Source organism: Phalacrocorax aristotelis, chromosome 16, assembly GCF_949628215.1.
Source record: "Phalacrocorax aristotelis chromosome 16, bGulAri2.1, whole genome shotgun sequence".
Classification (NCBI taxonomy): domain Eukaryota; kingdom Metazoa; phylum Chordata; class Aves; order Suliformes; family Phalacrocoracidae; genus Phalacrocorax; species Phalacrocorax aristotelis.
This window is the reverse complement of record NC_134291.1, coordinates 9,584,340-9,602,112: the sequence shown is the minus strand read 5'-3', so window position 1 is coordinate 9,602,112 and position 17,773 is coordinate 9,584,340. Positions and strand designations below refer to the sequence as shown.

Genomic DNA, 17,773 nt, shown 5'->3' with positions numbered 1-17,773 from the left:
TTCCATGCATGTAGCAAAAGAATCAAAATTGCTATTTTGCTGAACGTTCTCCTGTGAGCTAAGATGCAACTACTTAAAGGGCCTCCACCTTCTGTTGTAATAGATGTGCTGGTGCTGCCCTGTAGGTGGAGAGGCACGATGTTTTATGTATATAGAAAAGTTAGAGCTGTACCCACGCTGGGACCAGGATTAGACACACAGGAGTAGTAGCCAAGTCTAAGCAGGTGCTTTAGCTTAGAGAGGTTTTCACCGTGAAATCTGTTGCGGAGGGTAGTGCCTTCTATATCTGTTCTGTAATTCCTGGTAATAATTTCAAGGTTGTCACAAGTGTAAAGATATGTTTTTAAACCATGTTCCTCATGTGAATACTAACTGCTGCAGTGAAATTTAGTTTTTATTCACTACAGTAACAGTCAATTTAAGCTTTTTCTTCTAGAGCTAGAACAGTGTCAGCATTCGTTAACCCTAAAATCATCATATGCCTGTTCAGGTATATTAAAAAAAAAATCTGAGAAGCACATAGCACACTATGTTTCAAAAACTTCATTAGAAAGGCAACTTGCAAAGAGAACTTGCAGAAGACAGTAGCTAAGCGGTATGTACAAACAAATTTTAACTGAATAATTGTTTGACATGGGATAAATTTATTTAATAAAACAAAGCAAGCAGATCGTAGTTACCCACAGTTTATGAAGTGCAATATGACAATCTTGTGTAATAAGTCTAAATCTGTTTACACATTAGTGCATCTAGTCCTTCGACTTTAGTTATTGCACATAGAAATTAAATCATATAAAAGACCTGCGTACAAGACATGCAGACTTCATGAAAGGCAAATAATGCCTACATAATCAGAGCAAACCCCCAGAGTATACACAGCCTGGAATGGTCAAGGAGGACTTCAGGTAACAAATATAACCTACTAATATTTCAATTAAAGGTAACCAAAATAGGTGTTCAAATATAGAATTAATTTTAAATATATTAAATGCTAGTTTTCTTTTATGTTTCAGGCAAGGTGCTGTTTAAAAATCCTTCAATATAATAGCTTCATTTAGAGATGGTAAATCATCAAGTTATACACGGAAATTTTGATTTACATCAAATGGTGACAACACAACATACAAAAAAGTTCTTAAAAAATTACTTCTAAAAAAAAGCAAATCATGTTACAAAAGGAGAGCTAAAACTCACCTTCTTTGTAAACTAAAACATTTTCTGACATCCATGGACAGTTGGCAACACTGAGTATCAGAAAAACATATGTGTTAAATAGGGGATATGTAGTGTTCAAATGTTGAATTTACTGCATATGTTTTTGTCTTGAATCATCGTACCCAATAGAAATAAAAGGCAGTTCACCCTTCCCCCCTTGGTTTTGGCCATTAATTAGCAGAAGGTCTTTAATTGCACCACAATCAGCTTGAATAACTGCAATGCTTGAATTCCAATTCCACCAAGTCCAAAAAACCAATGCATGGAGGCCAAAGTCCTTCAGTCACAGCTGCTTTCACAAACCTCAAGCAATTTGATGCCTGGAGTTGCACAGCTGTAAATTGAGAATTTGGTCCCATGCTTTATGCGTAAACACAGTGTGATGGAAAAGACTCACAGCAACAAACTCTTAAGAAAAGACTTGGGTGTGTTTCACTGTAGCAAGAGGCTCTATACCCAGTAGGGTAACTAAGTACTTCTGGTAATGTGCAGTATTAGACATTTCATGTGTGTGCTCATGTCTTTATAAACATTCAGAATTAATCATGAACCAAGGTGATTGTACCTCATTATAAGGCGGCTTGCTATGGTTTGGTCTCATGGCTTAACTAACTTTTTCTCCTCATTTACAAGAATCTGACAGTCCCACCTTCACTGATAGTTGTGTGTGTTTTATGGCTACTTGCTTCCCAAAAAAAAGCACAAGTTCTGTATGAAAAAAGTAATATGTATATACCACACTGAATCGTAATATTACCTATACATCCAATTTACATTCTTTTATCCTGAAAGCATTTCATATTTTGACTGCTTGACACAAGCTATTGACTGCAGAAGTGAAAGAACATAAAACAGTTCATTCTACACCTCCAACTGCCTGAGAAAGAAAAATATTCTTCCAGTTTTATAAATTATTTCCTTAATTAGGATTTTTTTTTCCATTTGGCACGCAGTTCCCTTGCTGCCAAACAACCTTTCAATGCTTTAATGCACATTAACCTAGCATGAAAACATAAGCTGAACAAAAGGTGTGTCATCAAGCTCCTTGATCTATTACAGTTAGGTTCCTCCTCCCTCCCGCAAAGAACAGGTCATCTTAGCCTCCAAGTTAAAATCCTGATGGCAGCCAGTACAAAAATAAATCAACTGCTTAATGGAATGAAACTTCATGTAGCTGAAGTACACAGGAACAATAACCAGGCAAGTGAGCACAAAGGTATGGTTATAGGCAGTCCTTGGCGGGGGGGAAAAGTGGCACAAATTAAGGATGAGAACTACAGCACAGTTTATAAAACCATGAGAATAACTTTTATAATACTGTAAACTGCAAGAGTCTTCACATGTCATGGTTGATCGGGGGCCTCGGTGATCAGATCTTTAGGAGGGCATGTAGAGGAGCGGGGATCCATGGCTGAGTGCATTAAGGGAATATAAACATCATCCATGTTTGGCATGACAAAGATTTTCTGTGAAAAAGATGCAATTAAATCAAGTTACATTTCATACGCTGCTTGAAACTTTAGTTTTCTGATTTGTCTAGCTGAAAAAAATGCAACAGATTTCCAGATAAAAGGTCCTGAGTTCAGCATTGTTTGAGTCAATGCCTGTAAGGAAGCCATAGAGTGTCCATTAACTGAAGCCATTTAGTTGTGTTACAGTTGTAGGTGAAGCTCAGAAGGATGATCATCTCTGCACTTTCCATTAAATTGAAATGCCACTACCAGGAAACATACCAACTTTTCCTAACTCTTGATGCTTTCTCAGCTCTTACCCATGTATTTTCAAACTGTTCTTTTAATGAAATAAGCAGTTTTGATTTCTGGTTGATTGTACACATCGGGGTCTGGAATGATTCTGGTCAGAAAACTGTTTTCCTATTCTACAAGTATTTTACATTTGGAGTTTTTTTCCTATTTTGCACTATGGTCAAATGTGATTTTTTAAAATTATTTTTAAGAAAGTAGTAACAGGACCCCTTACTGCTTCATCTGTTCTTAATTTTAGACAGTAGTTTGGCCCTCTATTTTCTCAGAATGTGTAGGATCATGTTTTTATTTAAGTACTACAAATTCTGACATAGTACCTATTTCAAGGAAATGGCATTTTTGTCTCTAAAAATCATTCTGACAAGTGCTAAGAGAGACTTCCATCCAGGTCTACACATGCTGTCAAGACCACCCAGAAGTCAGCTTCAGCTGAGTTCTTAACATCCTTTCCACTGAACAGGAGCAGTGGAGGATACCAACTAGTCTTGAATGAAACGGGACATTCAAAAATTAAAAACCCCGCCCCTCTAATAGACTAGAACTATCATTAATGAAATCAAAATTTAAAGGAAACACACCTGAAACTCTTGTTCTAGTTTCCTCTCTATCCAGTCAGTTACATGAACCAGAGTTACTTCTCTCTCACCAAGTTTTGGCCGAGCTTTTAACTCCAGGTAGGGAGGTCTTCGAAAGCCATACCTTAGGGGAGTACACAGAACAGGTTTTATTATAAACACTCCAACAAAGCATATACTTAAATGTATTAACTGTCAGTGTTCTCTTAATAGCAGTTCCTACCTCATTTACCACTAGTTTGTATCACACCTCTTCCAGAACCTATTTCAGCTGTTTCACCTTTTTTCTTAGCTGCAATCCCTTAGGTAGCACACACCTGAAACATTTCCCAGTTCTGCAGTAAGTTCCTCTTACCATATTCTATCAGTAGGTGGAGGTGGAATGTTAATTACTAGTGTTCCTCTGCACTCTTGTACTTCAACCGTTAGCAGCAATGGAGTATTGGAGACCTCTTCGATTTTCTTCTTAATAAACTCAGTCTCTGTTGCTTTCTGAAAGTATTTTGACTTAGTTATTTTATCCACAATTCTCATGATCTTACTTGTCCGATGTCCTCCAACATACCTTTAGATAAAGAACAGAAAAAAAGTACATCAAGGCAACTTTTTTTAATCTATTGTTTGCTAAGACACCCAAGAATTTCCCATTATATCATCGGAGTTTTGATATAAAAGTTCTACACATATCCATATTCACATATCCAAGCAGTATCTACGAGAGCCTGCACACAGCAGCAGTACTCTGTCAGCTACAAGTGGCAGGCAGAAATCTGTCCAGTCTGAACACTCCTCCTTCCCAGATGGCATTGGAAATGCAACTTTTTTTTTTTTTTTTTAAATTGCAAATATACTTACATCATTTATGCCAGCAAGTTGGCATGAGAAGTGACAAATACACATACCAGCATAGAAGGCTCAACCATCATGCCTAAGCTATTTAACAGTATGTCTCGAACAAAAACATTTTCATTTTAAGGTATTGTAGCATTTACAAGGAGTATAAAGGTGGTGAAAAAGAAAAGGAAGGTGATTTTGGCAGTGGGTAGAATGGTATTCCAAAAATAGTTATCCATGCCTGCAAAAGGAAGCTACTTTTCCTGGAAATAGTGTCAGATGGCATCCAGAGCTTTAAGGACCGAATGTGTCTTATCTCACACCTATCCTATTTCAGAAATATACACTCTAAGAATAGCATGTTTGATATTTTCACACACTATATTATACCTACTTGTGGCTCTTAATGTTATGCAGCAGAGATAGCCTTGCTAAGGAGACAACACTCTCCTATCCTGCAAAAAATTCATGTTTATCCAGCCTTTTGCAGAACTTTTTCCTTAGCAGGAGATAAGACAAGAAACTCCTCAGCTGATATAAAAGGGTTGAATTAATTTCAACTTTGGATTTTACACTAACCGTAACTTTACCCAGATAAAGTAGTTACTCTCTCATCAGATCCTATAGTGATCGTAATGCAGATTTTTGAAAGCTGAAAGTATTTCCTTACACTATTTGACTTACAAATTCTTTGTTCTCCCTCTTTGTCCTTAAAAAGTTCTTTATATTATCTATATATTTTTCACAGATGTGAAACGCATCCATTGAAATAATTCCAACAATTCATCGCATAGTTTTCAGAAGGTTTTAGGAGTAAAACTCAAAGGAAACTCCCTTGAACGTTTTGATTATGTCACTGAGCCTTTTGGTATATTCACTGTAAAATCACTGAGAAGTGTTTAGACATAGGAAACATTGTGATTGTCTGAGATATTTCAGTGTTACTACAGATTTCTCACTGCGTGGCATAATTTCAATCATATGTAAAAAGCAAAAAAAAATCAGAACAGCAGGCAAAACAAGGAATGATGTGGCAAAACTGACATTAGGAAATTTTATTTTCTTTAAAATTCTTGCAAAGCATCAGAGGGCAGTATTGCATAGCCCAGACACTCAAAGCCTTTCAAGGGAAAAAAAAAAGGTGACAAACAAAACACAAAACCTTGAGTAAGAAAGCTAGGCTTGAAAAGCAGTTGTTTTCTTAAAGAAAAGAACACACTGGAAATAAGGGATCACAGGATCCACGCTGGAAATAAGGGATCAGCAGGATCAGTATGGGTATAATACTGTACATAAAGTATTTCAACTTCCCACACAAAACCCTGTTCTTGGCTCTGCTACCAGGCAAGACATGCTGGGGAGGGTCCCCACAGGTTCTCTGGCCTAAAGACTCGGCTGTCTCTGTAAGCTGACAGTGAAGGAATTAGATGTCAAATGGAGCCCTATACAGGTCACTCTGCGGAAATGCTGTATAGTGAACAATGCTCCCAGCACGGTAAAACACTCAGCAGAGCAGCTTTCTTTCAATCTGTAGTACATGGCTTGATTGCTGCTCTTTGCTCTAGAAATGGGTGCATTATGTTTTCTTAATTGCTTGGATATACTCACACACTGACATCCCGAGTGAGGACCAGCATTATAGGACCAGAACAAGATCTCAGTTACACTAAATTTGGACATGCAGTGGGGAGGAAAGGATTAACAAACACAGCTCACCCTTCTGCTCCTGGAGTCACCTGCTTCTCTCCTGCCAATTCAGGAGCATCGTCCTCTTCTGAAGACCCAGCGCTGGAAGATTCCTCATCACTGTCTGCAAGACAATACGCCCTTGGCCTGAAACTGAAACAATGCGATTTGCAGGTCAAATGTAATATTCTTAAATAGCTATTCATCATGTACAGCTTTAGCTGACATTACATGTATTTCTATTGGAGAGACCAAAATGTCCCCTCCTCTTTTTTATAAACTATCTAAAAGAACAAAACCAAAACCACTCTGAAGTCAGTCTGTCAGAACTAGCTTCAAAACAGAAAATTTGTTTTCTCCAGTGGAATGCAGTCCTGCATAAAAGAGGATGGCAGGGGAATGGCTATTCTGCATATTCAGATCAAATGTGGAGGTTATTTGAAAATCATTTGAAAGCATCTCCATTGCTGCTTGTGGCTTTCCATGGAAGTTGAGCGGTATGTACGCTTGACAGGGTTTTTTGTTTGTTCGTTTTTAAAACTCTGACAAAGACATGTTTTTAAGCTGAAAGGTGAGACCATGCAATTCTGTCTCCTACTAACAGTAAACATAGGATTCCAACTTAAAACACCACCATCTACCAACTGAAACCCAGAATCCCTCAGAGAAGTTAACTGAGATGCTAACATATATACTGTATCTTCACAATGTCTGTGCCTTTCCTTCACAGCACTTTTAACACAAGTCAAGAAATTCCATTTTATCTACTCGTACATACATGCAATTTTTGCAGCACAGACATATCTCCAGCAATGGTAACACATGCAAAGCATGAGAGAATCAGATCTTTGTCATCTGCCTCCAAAAGGCAGATGCACAACACTCACATGTGTTGTGCCTCCAAATGCACAACACTCACATGGGCAGAGCAAAGTTGCCTAAAGCTATTGATTCACCTTACTGTAGCTACAGCGTGTGTCATCACTTACCAATTTCGTGTAGAAAAAAGGCAATTTTATTAACAGAAGTAGTCTAACATAACCCTGGGAAGTAATATTTCTTAGATGTTCTGAAGAGATACTTTTGTCCCATACAAATTTAGGCCATAATTTCCATTTAGTATCTTTGTTGGAAATATTCCTTTCCCTACTATATTTGTAGGGAAATTGACCTTTGGGCTTGTGAATTTTTAAGCTCTTCTGACACAGTGAATGATATTTACAGGATTTAGGGTTTTGTTTTCTTTTTTCTGAAGACAGTCCAAGATGGAATAAGGCAAAGAATGTCATGGGGAGAAGAGGGGAAAGAAGTAAAGTAATAAAATCAAACAAGTGCTGCTCATAGGGTACAAAATATCACACAGTAGTAACTAATTCCTAGACTTCAAGTATGGAATAATTTAGGTACACAACCACAGAAAAAATTTCAAATCTTTTAAACTGATTAAAATTAGGAAAGGATACAGTAAGTATGCTTCAGTATTAACAGATCCTCTACCGAATACAAGAGCTTGAAACAGTTACTCAACACAAGCTTCAAAAGCACATGGTTTTAGCCCTAGGGACTATAATATTCTACAGCTTGTTCAGAACACAGTTTATAGCTGCTTTTTTTTTCTTTTTTTTTTTCTTTTTTCTGTGTGTGTTTGTGTTCTTGGAAATTTATTTGAAACATTTAATAACCCCACACAGGGCATGGACTGAGGCTACTGTCTGCTATTCTGTACACAGAACAAAATGTTAGTTGCTGCATGAAGTCCTAATGCAAAAGGACAGTTCAAGTACAGCTCACAGGGCACAACACTTCTTCCTAACTGCCTATTTAAGAGCCGGAGCAGTAATCCCATGACCTTGCTACACTGAAGAATTTGCTACCCAGGCTATGGAATCAGAATTGTAAACCTCCTCTTCTTACCCAGAGATGCATTTTGTACCCCCAGAAGAATGAAACAGCACACCAAAGCGAACTGCCTCCCTGAGGACTCAGGGCGTGGTGGACGGTTCATGTCACTGGCCCAAATAGCAATGCTGGAGCTGTATCTCAGAGAGAAGTTCACATTTTTAGGTAAGATTCAAACTACACATTTTCTGCCTGGGTCCGACCTCACTTCACTTTCCTGTGCACATCATACCACCCAGTTCACAGCATGCCCAGTGTGTTCTCAAGGCTCTGAAAGGTGTCGCCTTCTTACGGGAAGGTGTTTTATTTGCCTAGGTAATGGAGCCCTCCAAAGTGCCTCCAAAAGCATGCACCGACTGGCCAAGACCACAAGATTTCCTTGCATTAAACAAAGCAACAATAAATAAGCTTGAGTGAGATTTCAGGAGGTCTCTGCGTACAATGGACCATTTATACGACACAAACATTGGCAGAAACACACTTTGGAGCTACAGTATTGTTCCTGAGCAGATTGCACAATATTTTATGAATTGCCACTTGTCGTTTTATTTTACATGGTACAACATCGCAAAAAAGACTGATGGGGTAAGAAACTGTGGTAATTTTGGGTTAGCCTGCCTGCATTTGCCTAATCTCCAGCATAGTAGAACCTGCTACTGTATTAATTTTATAAAGTTGGCAATTAAATAGTTTTCCACCCTTTTTGAGCACTGCATTTTCCTGAGCACATGCAAGACAGCATTGTCAAACTGTAGAACAGCACGCTTCACTTCTATTTCAAAGAGTAACGCAGCGGCAACGACAGAATGGACCGCAACATTGAACCATTTGTCTCGCTTTACACTGACATACCCAAGGACAGTGAAAACTCAGTGCTGTTTCCCCCACCCTCCTCCTTCTGGATGAGTAGATGCCTGCCTTAGGTGAATTTGTGGTTACTGCATGTCAAGAGGTACTTTGTTCTAGGCTCTTGAGGGCTAGAAATGAGCATAAGCAACCAACACGCACCACTTACAGACAATACAATTGTGGATGCAAGTGCATGCGGAATAGTTTGATTTGTCACAGCAACTGTCAACTGATAATTAAAAAAGCTCATAAAATTAACACAATGGAAAGCATAGATGAGAATCAAACTGTTCTATACTTCTCAGAGTCTTTAATTTCTTTATAATATCCATTGTATTTGGGCGGGGGGGGGAAGGAAAACAAAACACAAAACCCAAAACAACCACAAAACAACAAAAAACCCAAACTAAAACAACCAACTAACCAAAAAAAATCTCAAACTAGAATATATTAGACTGCTTTTTATGTAAAGCTGGCATGGTACCTGGCCCTGAGCATTTGAAACATCACAGCCTTGCGCAGGGAGCAAGATGGTTAATGGCTATACCTTCAAGTAATTGGTTGCTTAGCTACAGACATTTACATTTGCATTGCTGGGGGCCTGTTGCTCAGCTAGAATCAAGCTGAATTTTAAATATTAAATCAATGCATTCACTAATTATTTCTGAGGCCATTCTTGCACTGAACAGATAAAAATACACCAAGAAAATCCTGAAGGGATGGGGGAAAAAAGCAAGAATTTGTTTTCTATAGACGTTTCCTTCTCTATCCCCCATTTTTTGTGTGGACAAGATTAAAGGAATTTTTCAAAAATCAGACCTACCAATTATAACAATGTAAATTCAGAAATATTTATTTCAAGCAGTGACAACAAGAATCTAGGTCGATTTTAAATCCTATGAATTTCTACCAGTTATGAGATCATTCAGCCATTAGTTTTTTCACATTTATTTTCTTGTCATGACTGCACTGTAATATAGTGCTGCTTTAAGTATTACTTCAAGGTATCTCAGAATAAATCAGAGCTATGACACGAGTATACAAAGCATCTAGTATCTTAATTCTGACAGACCACAACATTTTATTCGTATCTAAACAAATGGCCAGATTTAGAAAATATTTTCTTGATTTGGTGGCAGTGGTTGTACACTAAATCAGAGACCACCTACAGTTCAGGGACTGCAGATTTCTTAAGTAGAAAGAGAATACAGTACAAAGAATCAACACCCCACAGCTGATGGGATGGATATTTGACAGGCATCACTCACCAGGTTAATACAAATGGACAGATTGATGAAATTCAAACATCATCATAAAAATGAGAGGGAAAGCATAAATACGAGTTAGGTAAGTTACAGTACATGCATTTTCTAATTGGTTCATCTATAAGGCATTTCACTTAGACATAGCAGGTAAATAGAAGTGGGATATGACAAAAACTGGAGACTAAAGCAGAGGTGTGATTATTCCCGTGATGCAATAAAGCTACTGAAAAAGTCTTTACACAACAATTACACTCTATTTACTTTCCACAGTTGTTTACTATTACATGGTTTACAACTGTAGCTGTACCATGCTGTAGTAGCATGTTACATGTGTCTATCTCCATACCGGCTTGCATCTCCAATATTGAAGTCTTACTGGCTAAGACCCCAAATCAAGCGTAAGACAAAACCAGACTTTAGTCACAAAACATTTTAAAATCCTTAACTAAAAATTATATATATTTAAAAACTGATTGTACTACAAAAGCCTTTTATTAAGATAATTATCAAGGGTGTAGTCAAACATTAAAGTTACACAGAAAGACCAAGCTCTACATTCACATGTATGCAACCTCCCCCACCTCCTTTCAATCTATTGCAAAGAAAATGTATCTTTTTCACTATAAAAGCTCATGCTTGACTCTGCTATTGCAATACCTTACCCTTCTTTGCCAATCTCTCCAACTTTAAGCGCTTCACCAAGCGGCTCTTTACCAAGTTTGGTCAGGTTCATCTTGGTCTCTAGGGTCATTAGAAAAGATCCATTGTAGGACATTTCCAAATCAATCCAAAGTCCTAAAATTAGCAATAACAAAAAAACCTCATGTCACTTTAAGAAAAGTTACAATCACTTTATTTTAATGTCAAGCCAAAACTCGCTTAAAGAAGTCTATATACCACACTTTTTCAAAAAACTACTTTTTCATCAACAGATTATGTCACTAATTCACAAATCATTAAAAACTTATCAAGGCATGTTTTCTGTTCACATTAAGCTTATGCAATGAAGTTCAGTGTTCAGATATGAATGAAAGCCATGCTGAAAGACAGATCAGTGAATACAGCTTATGATCTGGAAAAAAAAAAAGGAACATGATTTGTGCCCACATAAATTACTCAAGAGATCTGAATCAAGATAATCAATCAGGGATTCACTTCAAAACTACTACAGTACTGCTCCAAACCCAACAGTAACGGGGACACCCCTCTACATTACACTGTCCAAATGAAGCAAAACTTGAAATGACAGAGCAATATTGCTTGTCACCCATCACAACCTGCAGTCTCTTTTGCTTTCAACAATGGTGTATCGAAGAAATATGAAAAGGTTTGCTCAGTAACTCAGCTACAGGCATTCTTCTTATGACTCATAGCAAGTGGGATCATTACTTAGAACAATTCTCGACGTGTAGTATCAAGTGAAATCGTATTGTCTGGGCAATTTTTGCTTATTGCAATCACCAAAAGAATTGCCTTGGGAATAACTGCAAGACTGGATCCTGCCTTGTAAGTGACACCCAGGAGACCCACTGATTAAAAAAAGCTGTACGGTATTTGTGATCCAGAGATTAGAAATCAGATGCCACTAAGCATAGATGATGTATCTTCCTTTTCCAGGCACTGCAGCTGCACACAATATGCGCTACCAGTATATGGTACATCAACTACTAAAGCATTCTACTTTTATTTACTTATTCGGAAGCAATTAACAGTAACAACTCTTTGGGTTTGATCGACGCACTTTTTCAGTTAAAGAATAACTGTTTTATCTTCTGCAAAAACATATCAGAAGAATAGCATTGTCCCCAGTCCCACCCATTTATATTAACAGAAATACAGCTCCCAAAGACCAGGTCATGGATACACTGTAAGATTACACCTTGGAAGCAGTACTCAGGGCAAGCTGCTTCTTTATTAACCCGAATTATTCTTTTCCATTATACAGTTTTTCTAATGCTGTTCTAAAACAAAACACAAGAACTTAAACAGAAGCTTATATAGATTTTTCCTCTTTACAGTAACAAAGTAGCAGTAAGATCATCAGAAACAAGAAAACAGCTAAACAGACCTTTGGCTAACCGGTGAGTCAGCATGCTTCAAATGTCAGTGTTGTTTTAACAGTAGATCAAATTAAGCAAAGGATGCCATTACTGAGAGAGAAAATTCCTTCTGGCCAGAAAACGTTCATGCACATTTTCCGGAGGGAAAAAGGGAGGTAGGGAGGGGAGAGGGGGTGAAGAATTGGGCAGATGGTACAATTTATTCAGAGTTATCTGGTTGCCTAGCCTTGACAGAAGTACAGTGAATACTACAGCATATGCTGTCACCCAAATAGGACTGTATTAACAGAAACAAGATTCCCCACCCCCCCCCAACATTGTCTGTTAACAAATTTGGTTACTTAGAGGAGCCATATAATTAAAAAAAATATTTTCCTCATGATCAAGCAAGTTACAACAATTACAAATTCTACCACAAATGTTTGCTTGTCACAGTTCAACTGAACAAGGAACTGAAGGGGTTAATTGTTCTCACTGCTGTTGCTGGCTATTAACTGAAGCCAAGTGTTCAGCCGTCTCCTAAATCCCATCTCATGACTCAGAACTACGGTCTTTGGTTACAACTTAAGTTATGAGAACCGAGAAAGGAATTTAAAAAATGTTTAAATCTAGGCAAAGGCAAACACTCTGACAAGACGCCCAAAGCACATGTTCATTTAAAAAAACCCACGAAACCACTTGGCGAACATCATACATTTAACAATTTTTAAAAGTTTTCACTTAGTTTTCTGTAACTCAGAACAAAATTTCTACCAAAGGTGAAGCCATTTTGCTGCTGGGAGCACTGGGGGATGTCAGAAGTACTCTGGAGTACTTCCAGGCAGGAAGCATATGACAAGCAGCAGCAATATGTTTTAGTTCCCTGAATACTGATTGCACATGAGCTTATTCCATCTAGTAAATTCTTATTTCTCTTAAAAGACAGTTTTGTTTCTCATGACAACAAAACAATTTGCTCTTTTCAAACATATTTCATTTATAAAGCTCAGTGGAAAATACACTTTCAAGAAGTTGAGAGCAAAATATCCAGTGTTTTACAGATAAGGCTTTTCCCCAAAGAGCTGCAAGTCTCAAGTGAGATACGGGCAAACAATAGCATTTGGATACAACAGGCAGCATTAGTTAACATGTTATGTATGTCCAAGAGAATTTTAATAATTCCCCAAAGTCTGTTTTGTTCACACTTTTATGAGGTTAGAGCTTACTAACCTTCTAATGCTTTTAGTCAGTGATTTGAGTGGCACAACATAAACATAAATTTTATTTAGTTCCTCCTAAATTTCACGCATCTGTTATTCTTGCAAAGGTCTGGTGATAACTCTTCATCTGAGTTACAGAAAAGCACTGTAGTAAGAGTAGTAGACAAATGAGTCTTACATCAAAACTACAGCTAAATAAACCTTAAAAAGACCAGGCCCAAACTATATAACATGAGCAAAGGTGAAGCCTAAATTGCTTCTAAGCAGACACTGGCTCGTTACCTAATACTGTGCACAGCTGAATTCTATCACAAATTCTCCATCATGGGGAACCACTGTTGCTTGACCTTTAAGAACAATGAGTAGAACTAAAATCCTGAAGAGACAAACCACCCCAGTGAACAGCAACCCCCCTCAAATCCACTGAGTTGAGCACTGCCATATCCTCCAACAAGCACTGCAAGAAAGGACATGGTACTACATACCTGCTGCGTGTTCAGTACCCTCATGCTCTGAGAAGATACTACATAAAGAAACACGATAGTCTGATCCTCTCTTAGAAACACTGTGCACAGGAGAGCTGGCAAAGATTGATCCTGTTACAATTTTCAGCTAGTTATCTTTTCAAACTTTGCTCTGTCCACGTTTGTTGTTACTGTTCAAATTTGCTACTGAAACTTGCTGAAGTTTGGCTCATTGCTGGTGTGCAATTAGGCTCCTAACAAGTATTGTAAATTCACTGAATTCCTACAATCTCACTACCAGTTTACTGCTTTTAGCACCATCTAGAAATTATTTTGGTATCTTCATCTAAGAGTTGAAAGAGCGGTTTAAAGCAAAAATAAGTTGTTTGCCATGCAATCCATAGCTGCACCACAACAGGTCCTCCAAGGAAATATTTCCCTTTAGACCAATTAGAAACTTCTCCACCTTGAGTTAAATAATTCTCTTTCACTTCTCCAGCCTAGAGTAACAATATGGTAACTAAAGCAGTGAATGGAGAGAGGAGACAAGTTAAGAAACCCTTAATAAACTCAGAAACAATTCAAAATTAAAAACTGCTCTGATTACATGTCTTAGAAGACACAAACTCCTCTCCTCATCATGTAGAGCAAATACCTTTCAGGCTAAAAAACATTAAGCCAAGTTTTTCTTTTTTTGAAACTACTTAAGTGACAAGGGTATCCTCAAATATACTCCATATGCAAGCCAGAAAGAAAAGAAAAAAACCACTTCTGATTCATAAAGCAGCAGTATGAAAGTCATTCAGCTTAAAAAAATATCCATATTTAATATTAAGGACATAAATTAATTCTGTACTTTGAAGTTTCTTTTCAAAGCAACACTATATTCTTTCCTGAGTTATCACAATTATATTTTGTAAATCACTGTTTTCAGAACACGGCAACTTTTCTTGGAGAGAGCCAAATCTGGTTTTTGCTACGGTACAGAATCAGATCTATCTTGAGGGGATGTGCATTGCTCTCAGTAGTCCATGACAGAGTATCAGATACACCCCTGCACCTCTGTCGCATGCAAATTTTAGTTTAGTTCAGTAATTATTTCCAATGGAAAGACATGATCATATTTCCATAACTATAAGGTTATGTTTATACCAAGCCTGATGCTACTACTACTGGAGACAGAGACCACTCAGTATCTCCTCAGAATAAGCTCTTATTAAGTGTACCTTCCTCCCATTAAAACACCCACAAGATAAACAGATCAAAATTCTGTTCTCCACAGGTACAAAGGCATGAACCTGGCAAAACCAGAAGAGTAAGCATGTATTTTACCTCTGTGATCAACAGAAGGTTTGAAGGCTTGAAGGATCTTCGGCACTGCTATCCCCATGTCAAGCTCAGTCAGAGTTAGCTCATTCATGAAGTACGGCAGCTAAAAGGATAGAATGTAAAAATCAAATCCGTGTTATTGGAAACATCATTGTTTCCTGAGAGAAGAAAGGCCACTGAACTTAAGGAATGGATTGAGCTGAAAAGCCACCAGTGAAAGAACACAAATATGATTACACAAATTTCTTCTAATTCTAGGATTTCACAGTTATCAGTTTCAAAATAATATTTTAGGGAGAGATTCAGCATCTGAACTTGGAATGTATTTAAAACTAGCTGAAGTTCAGATGCTAACCTTAAATGTCCAGCATGCTTTTCAGTCAAAGCATATAAAAAGCTCAAGAGTGAAGTATAAATCCTGTTTTACTGTGAACAAGAATCAAAGACTTTGAATTTTAAATTCAGTCACATATTCTATAGTTGCAGTTATATCAATGTCTCAGCTATTTTTATCTTTGGCAAATTCTTTCACAGCACATTAGCTTTTAAATCTGTATCATAATTTTAGTATAACAGGCAAGGAATCACAATGATTTTTGGGTGTCTATTTAATGGAAATATTTCTGATTGATAGAAATTTTCTCTCCTGTGAACAGATAGTGCTTTAACCTATCAAAAATACATCCATCCCCCATCCCCAGTCTTTCCCTTAAACTGTTTCCAATGAGATATCTGGGTACCCTGCTGTCACAATTGTGGAAACAGCCAGGGCAGAATTAGGTTACCGCTTATTTCCCAAACCGCAAGCAACACTATCTCACAGCTGGTGCTGGCAGCTCTATTTCAGAGCTTTTGTAAGCAAGACTACATCTTCCTTTGGCTTTAGGAACAGGCGAACTCCTCCCCAAACATCAGGAGCTAAACAGCCCTGTGATTAACTACTGCTGTTCAGAAGTTACAGAATGCAAAGGGAAGATCCAGAAATCATGCAACAGCGTCACTCCTCCCTTCGCCCTTTGAGCTTAAGCAGTTGATGCACAATTACATCCCATCACCCCACAGACAGCTCTCTTCCTCACTGTTACTCCCACTGAGCTCTCCAGCAAGCAGTGTACCTCTGAAGTTAATAGGAACACATTAGAATTGTGGTTCCCTGATCTCCTCCATCTTAAAGGCAATCTATTATTTCCCAAAGCAGGTTTCATGACTTAGAACCAGTTCTGTTTATCCCGGAAGTAAATACAATAATACTTCTACCTTTTACATAAAAAATTCACAGACAAATAGTTAATTCAGCTGTAGATTATTTGAAACTGAAGCAGCAAAGTTAACATGTTGAGATCTGACAGTGAAACAGACAGCAAAACTGAACTGGAAATCTGCATCACATTTATTTACTTGTCTTTTACATACAAGTGTGAAATAAGCATTTCTTCTACTGTTTTAAACTCTATGTGTTTATTTGTGGAATGTGTAGTGCAAGTCTCCAGATTAGGTACCTTTATTTTGCTAAGTTTCATTTGGATCTTCTTTGACACTAGATCAGACCAATACTTTTCTCCTAAAAAATCCCAAAATATTCTTCCAAGCAAAGCATTCACCCAGGCCTCCTGTTCTTCTTCATCTTCCACATGGGCATCTGGTAACTGAAAACACAGAGCAGGTTATTCAGCTCTATAAATTCTAGAAACTAAAGGTCAGAAAAGGCCTCATTTACATCAGAAAGTTCAGTGTTATAGCCCAGCTTAGCTAAGGATGCTAAATGCTCCACACAGACAACAGCTTTACAACAGCATCAGCTGGCCTGACATGAGCTTTCTTGTCATCATCCTGACATGCAACATAGTGAATGAGACTGAATAGATAGATTCACCTCTGGCAATGAAATGAGAAAGTTGTATGTAACTTAACCTCTGGCAGAAAAAGCAGATAAACCCAGAGTAGGCAGACTTAGAAATGTGTCTGTAGTAAAGACACTCTGTCTTCCCAGTAGGATCTAGAACAGCTACCCTACTCTTCTTTTGTTTTATCAAAAAATAGGAAAGCAAGACCCAATCTTACATCCTAAAATCCAGTTCAGAAACATCACAAATACATGATAAACAAATGCAGAACAGGGAAACAAATTCTTCCTTCCAGTGCTTGTATATAGGATTCAGGAAACCATATTGTTCCTTCTGCTGCATTGAAGATTTTGTTTACAGTCCAAGAGGATTATGGCTTGGTCTCAAAACACTTGGAGATACACGTTCAGATGTTGCATCACTGACTATAGACATGAAAGCAAAGGCAGCTGAAATAATTTTGGGTGTGTACATGCTATCATGTATTTCATTTAAACCAGGAGATTTCCGTCAAGGAAAGACAACGTACCTAACGCCTTTCAACTGCCTGCAATGAAAGGAGAATTTGCCTTTCATTATTAGAGGCAGAAATCCTGAAGCCAGCAGAAAAACAGTGCTTTCTAAGAGGAGTCAGGTAGATGCTACCATTCTGAACATAATTTCTTGGCAACAACTGCTCCCAATGGCTGCAGCCTCACGCAGGCAGAATTGCTGGGTTAGTAGCTTCTGCTGTGACGCAAGTCTCCTGCCAGCACTGTTGATCTATTTATAGAATGATTTCTGACACG

The 17,773-nt window shown here is 37.8% G+C and overlaps 1 protein-coding gene across 2 annotated transcripts in view; it reads right to left on the bottom strand.

Annotated features, from left to right (window-relative positions):
• Positions 1 to 624: 624 nt before the first annotated feature.
• The window catches only part of TEX2 (testis expressed 2), a 61,261-nt gene continuing 44,112 nt past the window's right edge, over positions 625 to 17,773 (bottom strand). For both annotated transcript variants that reach the window (XM_075111424.1, XM_075111426.1), the window contains exons 6-12: positions 16,641 to 16,787; positions 15,145 to 15,244; positions 10,752 to 10,884; positions 6,107 to 6,229; positions 3,912 to 4,121; positions 3,560 to 3,680; positions 625 to 2,681 (exon numbers count right to left, since the gene is read on the bottom strand). In XM_075111424.1, the coding sequence (XP_074967525.1) occupies positions 2,559 to 2,681; positions 3,560 to 3,680; positions 3,912 to 4,121; positions 6,107 to 6,229; positions 10,752 to 10,884; positions 15,145 to 15,244; positions 16,641 to 16,787 (957 nt within the window). In that variant the 3' untranslated portion in view covers positions 625 to 2,558. The remainder of the gene's footprint in view (positions 2,682 to 3,559; positions 3,681 to 3,911; positions 4,122 to 6,106; positions 6,230 to 10,751; positions 10,885 to 15,144; positions 15,245 to 16,640; positions 16,788 to 17,773) is intronic.